Source organism: Pteropus vampyrus, unplaced genomic scaffold, assembly GCF_000151845.1.
Source record: "Pteropus vampyrus isolate Shadow unplaced genomic scaffold, Pvam_2.0 Scaffold118, whole genome shotgun sequence".
In the NCBI taxonomy this organism is placed as follows: Eukaryota; Metazoa; Chordata; class Mammalia; order Chiroptera; family Pteropodidae; genus Pteropus; species Pteropus vampyrus.
Genome location: NW_011888899.1, coordinates 200,761 through 214,227, shown reverse-complemented (window position 1 = coordinate 214,227; position 13,467 = coordinate 200,761). Strand labels below are relative to the sequence as shown.

Sequence of the window (13,467 nt, the reverse complement as noted above, 5' to 3'; positions counted from 1 at the left end):
CAGAGAGCCAGGTTTGCCTTATCTATTACATTAGCCAAGAATGAGTGTGTTAGGAGAAGGTTCCGGAAAAACAAAACAAAACAAAAAAGACCCAGAGAGCCAGGTTTGCCTTATCTATTACATTAGCCAAGAATGAGTGTGTTAGGAGAAGGTTCCGGAAGGGGGGCGCTGACGAACCGAAAGCGTCAGAGGGCTATTCTCTGTCCCGTGCAATATCCCATAAGCGAGTGTCGGGGCGGGGGGGGGGGGATGGGTCCTCAAAGGGACGGGGGGGGCTCTTCCATTCCCGGGCACGGGCTCCAGCGCCTGGCGGGCCACCCTGCGCTGCCCCGTTCCGGGCTCAGTGGATGCCCTGCTCCGGCCAGCCGAGCTCTTTGGCGTACGCCCCCTTGCAGCTCCTGATCTCGTAGTCATGCTCCAGACACTTGTTCAGGCCCGGCACCCCCGATCTCCAGCCGATGAAGCCCTGGGTCGTCTTTGGGACCGGGGGGGACGGGAGTACCTGGAATGGAAACGCAGGGGCTTTGTCACCTTAGGCCACAGGGACACGAGGTGTGTCTACGGCGGCGTCAGGACCAGCACGTGAGGCCTGGTGTGGAGAAGACAGAAAGCCAAGCCAGGGTCCCTCCGTAAGGTGCACATCCCAGCCAGCTGCAGCCTGCGGCTCACGTCCTGGAAGTAACGCTCGTTTCTCCGTCTCCTAGCGATGAACCCACCGACTCTCAGCGGCTGGTAAAATAATTTTCATTTGCTAAAAGAGCCTCAAGGGGAAAGAAAAGTAAGGTGCAGAAATATCAAATGCTACAGTTCACACAGGCCTTTATAAAATACACGACAATATCGTCAGATGGGATCCTGGCAGTTACAAATCTCCCTGTTTCGATGAGAAGGCTTCACGATATGTCCACGCACAGCCACCCAGACTACAGAGACCACAGGAACGAAAAGCCATGGAATTTAATTAAAAACCGAAAGGAAAATGAGATTCTGTCTGAAATAAAAGAACACGATTCCATTCAGTGCCTTGGATTTTCTTGAAATCTTTGGAAAATGAGAGTAAATGTTTATAGGCAGTTTCCCCCTCTCCATTTGAAATAATCGTCCATTCTGCTCTTACAGGGCGATTTGAATACGGTGAAGAATATTCGTTCTAAGGGAAGAGCCGAGATAGAGGTTTAATATGCTCGGGGTTACGGGTTCGTGCTTGTTCGTCGGGGTTACGGGTTCGCACTTGTTCGTTGGGGTAACGGGTTCACGCTTGTTCATTGGGGTTACGGGTTCGCGCTTGTTCGGGAGGGGACAGTCCTGGAGGCTGGCTGCCACTGGTGGAGGAAGCCCCCTAACATATGTTCTCGGCAAAGTGTTAAAACCACTCCCCTGAGAGGCCACATGCAGGGAAGGTGCTTAATAAATGCCAGTGGGGACGAAGTTTCCTTGAGCCAGCTACGGGTAGAATTACCCATAAGGCAACAGTTCTCCACGCTGCTGTCCAGACGGGCCGTGACGACACACAGACTAGCTTTCGAGTCTCCCTCCAACTTGTAAGAGAAAAAAAGAGGTAGAAAACCACCCAGGGGTGCCACATTTCACCCCGCCAGATTGGCAAGGAGATGAAAACATCACTGTCGACAGCCATTCCCCGAAGTAGGTGCTTCATTCACCCCATTGTACGAAGGGGAGATGGAGACACAGAGAGGTCAAGGCTCTGGCCCAAGACCACACGACAGGCGGGCGGCCGAGCCGTCTGCATCTAAAGCCAGGGCCGGTTCTCGCCCTGCCTTCCCGCCCACTCCCTGTGCTTGCTCCTCCTCTGCGTGGAGCCCCTCGTGGTCTTGGTGTCCCCTCTGCTTCTGCAGAGCCAGGTGCAGCGGCTCCCCGAAGCACAGACAATAGCTGATGGGTCCCCCGCGAGTGGGCATGGAAACCGGACTCCCTGGGGCCCGGCGCCAGCTGGGTTCTCGCCTTTGGTGGCCGGCTTCGTGTACCCCCAGCAAACGCCGTTTCTTACTCAGGAAACCAGGGATTTAAAAGGGCTTTGCGAACCTTGATGAACTTCTCCACTGGGGTCACTGGCCGGATGCGGAACCGCTGGGGGAGCTCCATTTTGGGCTTCGGGGTGGGGGCTTCCTCTTCATGCTGGATCAGCTGAAACACAGCCCCCAGAGACGGGGAACCCCGGGCTGAGACGGCGGGCGCGTCCGCTTCATCGTCCCCCAGATGCCAGAGCGGAGCTGAGAAACTCCAGGCGGCTCGTCCCCAGTCACACATGCCAGACAGGGGCACAGTGGGGCTTGCACGCGGTGAACCGCTGTGCCCGCCGACTGCGCGTGCGGCCTGCTGATTTATTTTCCCCAGTAATAATTTGAGGAAACATTACAGGTTATGGACTCAAATTTTAAAAAAATGCCAACGAGTTTCCAGGACCAATGAGGGGCCAGCTCCACCCTCCCTTTTAATTTTTAAAGCAATTTTGAACTCTTCAAAAACCCAATCTAATTACGTATAAAGAATATTAATGTAGACTCTTTTGCACATATTACATTAATAAGGACTCATTTTATGAATAAAATTTCAAATTGTATAACTAAATACTAAAAAACTCATTAAGAATAGCGTAATTTCATAGCTAGTGGGATGGGGTGAGTTACAAACGGAGTTTTCGCTGCCTTGAATCATGAACGTTTGAATCATGCAGCATCCCTCCGAAGAAATGTGGCTTCCTTCTCTTCTGTCCTGAGATAGTTTGGAAGGTCGCAGACAGGTGGCCACCATCCCACTGAAGCCCACGCGGGCATTTTGTGGGCCTGAATGGTGTTTTATACATCTGAGCCGCTGTTCTAGACTCAGAAGATTTGGTATAAACATCTACATGTCTGGACCGTCTTGAACAGCTGGAATGTGCAGTTGGCTTCTCTGAATGGTAGCCGCGGCCGGGCTGATGGTGGCTCTGTCTGGATGGGGCCCGTGGTCTCTTTGCTGGCGTCACTCCCTATTAATGATTATGCCTGGCCCTTTTCTGTTGCTTATCTCGCTTGGGACATACCAAGATATTTTCCTAAGAAGCCCTCATATATTAACTCTGCGTCACCATGTCGTTTCCCCGGATCCTCACAGTCACGCAGTGAGGCGGGTAAGGACTGCTCCCCCATTTAACAGATGGGAAGTCTGAGGCCTGCGGGTCCGGCCAGCTTCTCCCCTTGGCGCCTGTCTTTATTAGCTGTGTGACTTGCCACTCCTTTGAACTCGATTTCCTGATTAGTGAAATGGGCATAAGCAGCAGCCTCCTGGACCCAGGGGTGGTCATGCGGGTTATATGAGCCGGTGTGGGTGACGCGCCCAGGACATGTGGGTGTGTGACAAATTCGGGAAAGGAAGCATCGTCAGGTTTCAGGGTTGGCAGTCTTTGCCTGTGACACGCTCTTTAATTTTATTCTTGCAAATTACACACTTCGTAACCGTTTATTCTTGGAAACGGTCGATTCTATAACCTCTGGGCTCATAAATTTATATTTACCTCCTCGAGGGGGGTTGTTAAAAATCCCCAGTTCTGGGCCCAGTTCTGCCGGGCTTCGTTTTCAGCCTTCAGGCGGTATCTCCTGAAAAAGAAAGTCCCCAAGTGCCGGATGACATTCAGAAAAGGTTAGAAGAGCGACCCCCGCTCAGGGCCGTTGGGGGGCTTGGCACTCTTCACCCACACTCCCCAGATGACGACTCTGTGCTGGAGAGGGGGTCGGACTCCCTCTCGCCGAGCACCTTACACTGCCGTGCAGCAGACACACGTCTGCAGAGCCAGAGGTGCTGGTGGCCGGTGCCCGGGGCAGAGACAGGCCGGGGCGGACGGCACGAGGCGCTGTCCAGGTGCTCGGCTCCTGGTTCTGGGGGCCTCGTGACCCACAGTGATGGGCGCGTGTTAAATCATTAGGAGGCACGTTTCAGGTAACTTCGTTCTCAGGTTTAAGACCTGCGTGGGGCGAGGGAGGCAACTGGGGCGCAGAATTTAAGGAGCCGCCCGCTCAGGTTCCTGCAAGTGCAGAGCCAGCACTTACATGGCCTTGAGATCGAACCTTTCTTAGCTATGGCACCCCAGCACCTCACTTGCCGCACCCTAACCCCAACCCCGCTTTTACCTCACGTTAAATATAATTTATACGTAGTTACCTACGAGCTGAGTTGAGTCGCAGTTGAATAGTGGGGGTGTCAGATTTTGCAAACATCTAATGAAACATTTATTTATTTTGATTTTCAAGTTTCTTTTCCTATTTTGGAATCACAACAGGACCTGGGCACTGGGCATCTAAAGCAGAGTCCGTCCCCCCTGGAAATGTAACTCAAGCCCAAAGTACGAGCCACACACATAATTTAAAATTTTCTAGTAGCCGCACTAAGAAAAGTAAAAATAAACAGGTGAACTTAATATCACCTTTTTTTTTTTTGGTACGAAATCTTCAAAATCTGCTCTTTTACATTTACAGCTCATCCCAGTTTGAAACAGTCACGTTTCGAGTGTTCAGTGGCCACTTTGGTTGTTGGACAGAATAGTCTAAGGGCTTAACTATTGCTGTTAACACTGGAAGGACCATCTGATTTGGGCCTGGAAGGATGAGCAGGAGTTTGCCTAATGAAGGAGGGAGGAAAGGGCTCACGGGGAACAGATCCTACTGTGGTAGTTTTCCTATTGGGGTACTTACAGAAAGATAGAAAAAACATCGATACTGGTATACTTTTATGCCAAATAATACTGGCTTTCCATTTTCAACAGTGATACAGTTTCCTAGAAAAATAAAATTACCAAGAGAAACAAAGCCAGTTTCAAGAAAAATATGAAATGACTACTATAGGCTTTACGAGAAATGGTAAAAGTCATAGAGATGAAAAAGGATCACTGAGATGTAAGAGGCAAACAATTCTGGTTTGTCGTTATTAAAATTTACTCAGTGGCATCTAAACAAGTGACTTCCTATATTGGTTAAAACTTCAAAGAGGTGACATAATATTTAGCAACTGGAGAGAATGCCAAATAAAAACAACCATTTCAAATGTCTGCCGACCGTAAACCTGGTAGAAAGTGAAGAATTTCTATTCTTCAAATTAAAATTTCTTATTACATAAAAAAAAAAAACCAGGAAAAGTAAGAGACAATATAAAGTGCATATGTATCTCTCATTCGAATTGAAAAAAGATTAAGATTTTCGTTTAGTTTCTTTTTTTTTTAAATTTGATAAATCTTAAAAAATAAGAACACATTAGTCGCTCTCAACATGCAAAGCTTTGCAGATGGGTATAGGGCCAGATGGAAATCTTTCCCGCCTTTGTGGTGCGGCTCAGAGGGAGAAAGGCTTTCCCGTCGCCCTCGTGCCACTGTCACCGCCTCCTCTCCTTAAGGACCCCTCACCACCTCCAGGACTTGGTGGGGAAACAGAGGTCGCCAGGTGTGCACGCATCAGGTAGGGACGGCCCAGCCCCCCGGTTACCGGGTCCCTGGCGTTACCAGATCGCGTCCTGGGCCACGAAGTTCATGCGCTCGGCCGCCTCGGTGCCCATGGGTTTCTGCGCCATGGGGCCTGAGGTCTCGGTTTGCCCTACACTCTGCAGCCCTTGGCTCAGCGTCTCGCGTCGCCCGGGAGACCGGTTGCCGAGCAACGCAGGACGCGGAGGCGGCGCCGCATCTGGCGGGGGTGGGGCCGCTGCGCTCTCGCTGCGCTCTCGCTGCGTCCCTGCCCAGTGCCAGCCTCTGCCGCCTCTGCGCTCTTCCCCCGCCCGCCTGGCCACCTGCCTGGCCCCCGCTGCAGCAGCCCTCCTCCCCCGGGGGAAACCTGAAGACCTAACACCCCCCTCCTGTAAAATCGAGACCTGTAATGCAAGTATGCACAGCGACCAGTGTGCCAACCCCGCGTCCCAAGCGTAAAGGCTTCTGTCACAGGGCACGCACCCCCAAACTGCCGCCAGGATTACGAAATGGGGCACTCCGGCCCAGCCCCTCTGACTTCTCCCCAGAGTTTAGTTTTGCCGCCGTTTGAACTTTGTGTGAGCGGTCATCCAGGTGTCCCTTATGTCGTGTTTGAGGGGCTCGTCCACGTCGCTGCGAGTAGCCCGCGTGTGTTTGTTTCCATTGTATCCCGTCGGCCGCCATCGGCTCTGGGGTTGAGTTTTTTGGCCACCACAAAAGTGTCATAGTGACTATTGCTGCTCGTGGCTTCTGGACAACGTATGATCGAACCTCTGTTGTCAGCCGCCCTTTATAACCCTCCCCGAACCAACCTCACAGGTAAAATCGCCTCCAGACTCATCATGCCCCTCAGCACTGATCCCTCACGGTTGGGGCGTTAGCTTCATCCGTGTTTGTTGACTGACTCATTGACCCTCAAGGCTTCCACTGTACCATGTACCACTGTATCATGGGCCCGGAACTGGAAAAATGGGTCTAAGAGACAACAGTAAGTGGATCAACTGCACAGGGTGGGGGTCGTTTTTCTGCCTGAACAGCCATGGGACACACGGGTGTCCAGAGCCTTGCGGGACTGTGAGCACGCTCCTGCCGATCAGCAGCTGTCCCCTGGTAATTCTCAAGGCCACTCTTTGGGGACATGGCTGTGTTCATCTTCCAACTGGGTACCTGTGATTTCCCCTGGCGTGTCGCCCTCCCTTTCCTTGACCTCCTTTGCCCATGGATTTGTGCCTCTATGGGGTGTTTGGGGGTGCGTTCCCCCTTGTAACGCGTTCCCTACACCCAAGGCGTGTGATCCCTTCTGGGCTGTAGGAAATGCTGGGTAGATGCCCAAGTCTGCCGTGGCCGCCATAGTGAGGGGGCTGGCAGGGGCTGGGATTGGGGCTGAATGGGTTAATTAGTGAATGCGTAACACTATGCCCAGGGCTGAGCGAGTCACTGGCCAGGCCGGATGGCCATGGGGTGGGCAGGTGCCCGGGCAGGCCAAGCCTTTCCTTCTGGTCTGTTCTCTGAAGTGGCCATCTCTGCAACAGGAGGGAAGGTGTCCTGGGGAGAACTGTGCATAGCGGGTGGCTTGGAAGAGGGGAGGATCCGTCAGGTGGGAAGGGACCGTCTGCTTCTTCTTTGGGAAGCTTCGGAGATGATTCTGTTAAAGTGATTAATTAAGAATAAACTTGTTTACTCAGTGTCTCTATATGCCAGGCACCGAGGGTTCATTCATTCTACAAATGTTTGCTGAGCGCCTCCTCCACGCCTGGGGATCCAGGAGGGAACACACTGACAGTGTCATCGTCCTCCTGGGGCTGGCGTGTCTGTCTGCAAGGGAACAGATTCACAGCTGACAACACCAGGGAGAGCTGGTGCTGTGGGGACTGTTCCGTCAGGGATGGAGCTGGTGGTGACGGAGTCAGGTGAGGGGTGCATAAGGGACTCTTTTAAGGGACGATTTTAAGAAGGGCCTCTGAGGAGGGGACATCTGAGCATAGAGCTGGTGAGGGAGGGACCCATGCAAAGGGCTTGGAGGAGTTTTCCATGGAGGCGGGAAGGGCAGGTCAAAGGTCCTGGGGTGGAACCCGCGTGGGGTGTTGGAGAACAGCAAGGAGGCCAGTGCAGCGGGGGTTCCCTGGAACACGTGGCCGGCGTAGATGTGGAAAAGCAAGCACATGTCTCCAGGGGTCCAGGCGAGTAGGGACGCGGACATGGATGCAACCAGATGATAATGCAGCCTGGTACCTGCAGTTACCGCGGGATACACGAGATTGATGGTGGGGCAGATGCGTGCAGAGGCCATGATGAGTGAGCTGGGTTTTGAAGGATGAATAAGAGTTTGCTGGTTCTGCCCATTCGCCTCAGAAATATCTGCATGGCGCACCCGAGGGATGCTTCCAGGACCGTAAGTGGGTAGAGGATTAAGATCAAGTGCACGGGCTTCGGGGTCCTGGCTCCACTGAGTGCCACCTCAGTGACCTTGGGGCTGTTGGTCAGCCTCTCCGGGACCCTAGGAGGCCATGAGGAACAACTGTAAAAGGCTCAGAATAATGTAGAGCGTCACCCCAGTGGCAGCATGTTGGTTGTCCTGGCTTGGGGGGTCCTTGGCCCAAGGCACAAAGGCTTGGGGGACAGCGTGGGGAGGTAGAGATGGGGCCGTGAGTGGAACCGTGGTCGGCTTCTTGAGGATGTCGGTTTTGAAGGCAAGGAGGCTGTGGCCGGCGGGTGGACCGGCCTGGGAGGCGGAGGAGTCCTTTCCTGAGACGTGAGGGAGGAGCCGGTGTTACCCTCGTGGGGGGGCTGCTCCCCGGGCCATCGCGGCTCTGGCGGGGTGCTTCCCTACATTCTTGTTTCATGGAGGAGGGATTCATCTGTGACCGTGTTGCAGATGGGAAAACTGACTCAGACAATAGGTGGAAGAGAAAGGATTTGAACAAAATCCCAAGCCCCCCATCTTAGCACAAACTCAGGCGCTTACTCTTACCCAGGGGCGGGACCCCACGGGAAGATGGGGGCCACGGATCCCAGTCTCCCTCTCTCGGTTCTCAAGGCCACCTTTGTCCCTCTGGATGGTTTCTAGGTGGCCGGGGCTTGGCTGTGGCAGCGAATGTCGGCAGCAAATGCTATTTGGGGAAGAAGCTGAGTTCTGAATTTTCCGAGGGGATGTCGGCATAAGGCACAGTGGTACCTATGAGTTGTACCAGGGCCCGTTTTGCTGTCAGCCACTGAGGCTGCTGGAGGACCGAGGTCACGTGGAGAACCCTAGACACCGGCTCTCTGACCTCCCTGAGGGACTCCTCCTGACCCAAGGGCGCACTTGCTTCCACCAGCCGTGGCCTGAGCCCGCACTCCCCGTCCCGCAGGCCGAGCAGCGGGACCCTGCCCCAGATCCAGCAAGTAGAAACACAGGGGGTCTAGTTAAACCTGAGTTTCCTGGCATACGCTTCTACTGCATGCACTAAACTTACACTGAGAAATTATTTGTCGTTTATCAAATTTAGCTGGCGTCCTGCATCTGATCTGACCACTCTACTCCCAGTGAATTTCTTCGCTGGTACGTACCATGCTCAGCTAGTGTGGAATCCTATTTAATTTTTATTTCTGGGGGTCTCTGTTTTCCTTGTTTTATGTGTATCCTTCTTTTTCCTCCTGGTTCCAGGGGTGGAAACCTCTTCCTTATGATTTTCAGATCCAGAAATTCACAGACCTCTGACAGACACAATTTCTTCACCTAACGCTTTTTTTCGTTGTTGTTCAAAAGTGTTATTCAGCATAGGTTCCAGACAGGAAGGGCTGAGGGAGAGAAAGGGCTGCCATCCTTGCTGATTGGACGAGAGAAACGAAGAAAATATTTACAGCTTGCAGAAGGTTCGCCATGTTCCTGTATATTAATATTTTTGGCCCTGTCTCAGCGTTCTGGGACAGTTTGAAAAAAAAAATTTTTTTTTTCATCTTGCTGTTGCTTTATAAAACATGTCGACGACTGAAGCCAACTGCTTCTTTCTAGTTTTTAAGCTTAAACAGTTTTCTTTTTTATTTCGTGACTTTTTTTTTTCTTTTAACCAGAGAATGCTTTGTGCCGCCAGCGGCTCCTGCCGGCCAGTGTGCCTTTCTCCCCGCACGGGTGGCGGTGGTCCCCGCTGTACAACAAAGCCACCGAGGCTCGGGCTGAAAGTGCCAATTTCCAGGGAAGGCATTTGATGGCATAACCGAGCTGCAGCTTTGGGAACTCAAAAGTCCTGGTTTTTCACACCCATTATGCACTCTCTTTAGTCACAGCAAACGATTTCTCCTTTTACTTCATAAATAGTCTGCACTCCGTACACCTAAAGGAACAATTAACTTCATTCTCTGGGTCTTATTGAGAAGAAAAGAGCTGAGAGCTGCCCCCTCCCCGAGCACCCCAGAAGCCGCCCTCCGGGGCTTGTGCTCCATTTGGCCTAATTATCAATTATTGCCCCAATTAGAGGCCCCCCATCAGGTTGGGGGTGCAGTCTGTCTCGCTCTTGCTCCCTCCCCGGGCCCTTCCTTTCCAGCCTCTCCTGTGCCAGCTCTTAGGATGTGAGAAAGCCTAATGTGTGGGGAAAAAAGTAAACTCGGACGTGACCGACTGATTTCCGCGTGCGGCAGTCACCGGCCTTGGTGACGTGAGGTGCTTAGCGCCCGGGGAGCAGGGGGCGTCTGTGGGGTTTCACGATTTGCATCTGCAGTGGAATCCGGGTGAGGAGGAGCCCGGTCAGGAACGCACGTGCTCTGCCAATGGAGGTGTCGCCTCCGAAGGGTTTTGTGTAACTGGACTGGCCTTGCGGGGGACTTTACTGCCCAGAGAGGACCGGCCGCCCGGGTCTGGAGGGAAGGTGGATCATGGGGTAGGAAGGTGAGGAGTGGGCTGGCTGCCATGTTGTTCTGTCAGATGCCGACATTCGCTCATTTACCCACATGGTGGCAGCCGGCCAACCGCTCCCATCCTCCATTTGCTGAGACTTAAGTCAGGATGGCTTTGGATGGCCATTCCTTCACTCATTCCTTCATTCGTTCGTCCAACCAACAGATCTTCCTCGAGTCTCTTCTGTGTGCTGGGCCTTGTGCTGGGCAAGACAGGCCTCGTTTCTACCTCGAGAAGCTCCAAGTCCAGGAAACAGACAAGCCAGGAGATTTTCGGGTGGTGACAAGGGTCATAAAATCACATAGAGGGTGGTGTGTGGTCAGGGAGCTCTCTCAGCAGGTGGTCACGGAAGGTGGCATTTGAGCAAGGACCCAAGCGGATACAGGGAGGCCATCCCCGGACACAGCAGAGGATCTCTCGGGGGCTGGGCCTGGCAGGCCTGGCAGGCTGATGCGGGGACATTGAACTTTATCCTGAGTTCAGTGAGAGGCCCTTAATGCATTTAGGTGGCTCTGTCAGTCAATACTCAGGGTCTCCGGGCTCAGGCATGATATAGGACCCCCTGCATGCCCACTGCCCCTCTGAAATGTTCTCTGATATTCTCATTGCCAACTGGGGGCACCAAGGAGTTCAGGGCTGAGACCTCGTGAGAGCGGGAGGAAGGTCGCACTCCTGAAATCTTGTGCAGACCACCCCCGTCTGTGCTCGAGGGGGTTCTGGGTAGCACTTAATGTTACTGCCCCACTTCAGCTGGTCCCGGGCCTGACTCATCACCAGACTTCATTCTCCTGGCTGCAGTGATTGGTCCAACAGAAGGACATGTGACTCGAGCAAGGCCAATCAGAGTCCTTCCCTGGGATTTTGCAGAGAGACACCAGGCTGGGGTGACGAGAGCTCTCTTTTTGACCCTAGGCTGGCGTAAGGGAAGCTGAGAGCTATGTAGGGTCAAATCCCCTCTCTCCCTGCTCCTACAGCTGCTGCTCCTCCCAAAATGCTATAGGAACGACAGGCTAGTGTGTGTGTGTGTGTGTGTGCGTGCGCATGTGTGTGTGTGAGAGAGAGAGAGAGAGAGAGTGAAAGCGAGTGAGAGAAAGGGGGATCCAATGATGATCTGAATGTCTGCATCCTCCTGAGGCCACTTGCCCTGGTTTTCCAGTTAGTGGAATCACTAAATCCCACTCAGTTTTGTTTGTGATGGGTTTCTGTCTCTTACAACAAAACAGATCAGATCATTTTGCTCTCGAATCTCATCTAACTTTCCTGCCCAGGAGAAAGTTGCGTGGCTAAGATCTTTCTAGTAAATGGTCTTTGTCTTAATTTGCTTGATCCTGTCCCACCCCCACCCCCACCCCTGCCCCGAGTTCCCCAGCTCCTTCTAAGGGCTGGGTCCAGTTTAGCCACAGTTCATTTGTTCACTCTGCAAGCATTCGCTGAGTCGTTGCTCTAGGCTGGGGCCAGTGGGAGGTCCTCGGGGTGCCCTGTGTGTCAGGCGCGTCCCACAACTCACACTTGCTGGGAGAAAAAGTCCTGCTGGACAAATAAGGAGGTGGCACTGGGGGGCTGCGGGGGCGGCTCAGGGGACCAGAATTACCATCTTCGAGCTCTGGGGACACCTCACGTCTCCCCGTGACTCCAGTTAGCACTGCTCCGTGGCTGTCCCTTTACAGAGCTTCATTTTCTCTACTGTGCTGGGAGCAGGGCTTGCTGCTGTGTATCCTGCTCAGCTGTCAATACGATGATGATGATGATGATGATGACGATGATAAGGGCTGAAATTTATTCAGCACTTATTTAATAAGTACTTCCTAAGCATCACTGCATTTCAACTTCACAGCAGCCCCATGGCGTAGGAACGGTGATCATTCTTAATTTGCAGAGGCAAACACAGAATCAGAGAAGTTAAGCCACTTGTGCATGGTCACACGGCTATCAAGACGGAAAGCCAAGACCCAGACGCAGCTAGTCATCAGCGAGCAAAGCACAGGGAGAAGGACCACCGAGCGTATCCGTTTAGGCCTCTTAGATGGTGATAGTCGGGAAGGTGTCGTCTTCCATGTTACGCTTTGGACAACTCTAGTGACTATAAAGGAAAAGAATGGCATCGTTTTTTGTTTTTTGTTTTTTAGGCGAGGCAGCCCTTGGCTGACCTCACAGGTTGCATAGACCTTGTCAGCTTACAATCCCTTATTTATTTATTTTTTATGCCTACAGCACCTGGTCTTCCTAGGTGGTCTCCCATCCAAGGACTAACCAGGCCCGACCTGCTTAGCTTCCGAGATCAGACGGGATCGGGCTTGTTCAGGGTGGCGTGGCCGTAGCCAGCATCGCCCTTTTCTGTCCCCACCTCCCCGCTGGAGTGAAAGGCCTTCCAGATGCGTATTAAGGCCCCACTACGTGACCGAGCTCCCCGTGTGGGTGGTCTAGGGTCTACATCTCATTCCTCCCCCCAGACCCAGCCACTGGCCAGTGGCACATAGTAGGCCCTCAGCAGATACTTGTTTGGCTGTCGTTAGCCATTCTGCAGCTCGAAGCCTCACCCAGGACCTAAATGGCAACACGAGCCGCTAGGAGACGTGGTCCCCACCTCTGTGTCAGGGAGAGGCCTTCTCCCGTCACGGACGTGGGGACAGGACCCAGTGGGGCTTTGCATATTTGATCTAAATTGATTTTGTGGATTGATATCTTTCAGCATCCTTCACTTGGGTGTCTGGGGAGATGTCTTTTTGAGGCTCTATTGTTCATTTTTTACATAACTTCATATAAAATGGATTTTAAATGAAAGCTTGGGGGCTCTATAAAACCCAGAAGGCTAAGTTGGGAATATCTGTTTTTTCAGAGATTTGCTAGCGCTGTGATTATGTATGTGCCAGGTCTTTTAAAGCTGGTTAATAAGAACAGCAGCTGCCGTGGCTCCCAGCTCCTGACCGTCCATCTGATCATCGAAGAGGCTCGGAAGGGAGCACGCGTAGGAATCCTGGAGGCTGCCGGGCACGTGGCCTGGGGGCTGCTGTCTGCCGTCGGCCCCGCTGTCCTCCATGTCCTTTTCTGCGGTTCAGGGGAGAGAGAGAGAGAGAGAATGAGAGAGGGGGAGGGGAGAGCCAAGATGGAGTTCAGGAAGCGTTTGGGGCCCCTTGACGCTGTTCACTGT

The 13,467-nt window shown here is 52.8% G+C and overlaps 1 protein-coding gene and 1 pseudogene across 1 annotated transcript; both read right to left on the bottom strand.

Annotated features, from left to right (window-relative positions):
• Nucleotides 1-340: 340 nt before the first annotated feature.
• Nucleotides 341-5,556, bottom strand: CUNH20orf85 (chromosome unknown C20orf85 homolog). The gene is made up of 4 exons (XM_011366015.1): nt 5,489-5,556; nt 3,515-3,596; nt 2,044-2,145; nt 341-502 (listed from the first exon to the last, which is right to left on the bottom strand). Exons 1-4 carry the CDS (start codon nt 5,554-5,556, stop codon nt 341-343), a joined length of 414 nt encoding a protein of 137 aa, XP_011364317.1.
• Nucleotides 5,557-12,521: 6,965 nt separating this feature from the next.
• LOC111743684 lies at nt 12,522-12,639 on the bottom strand (annotated as a pseudogene).
• Nucleotides 12,640-13,467: the final 828 nt, after the last annotated feature.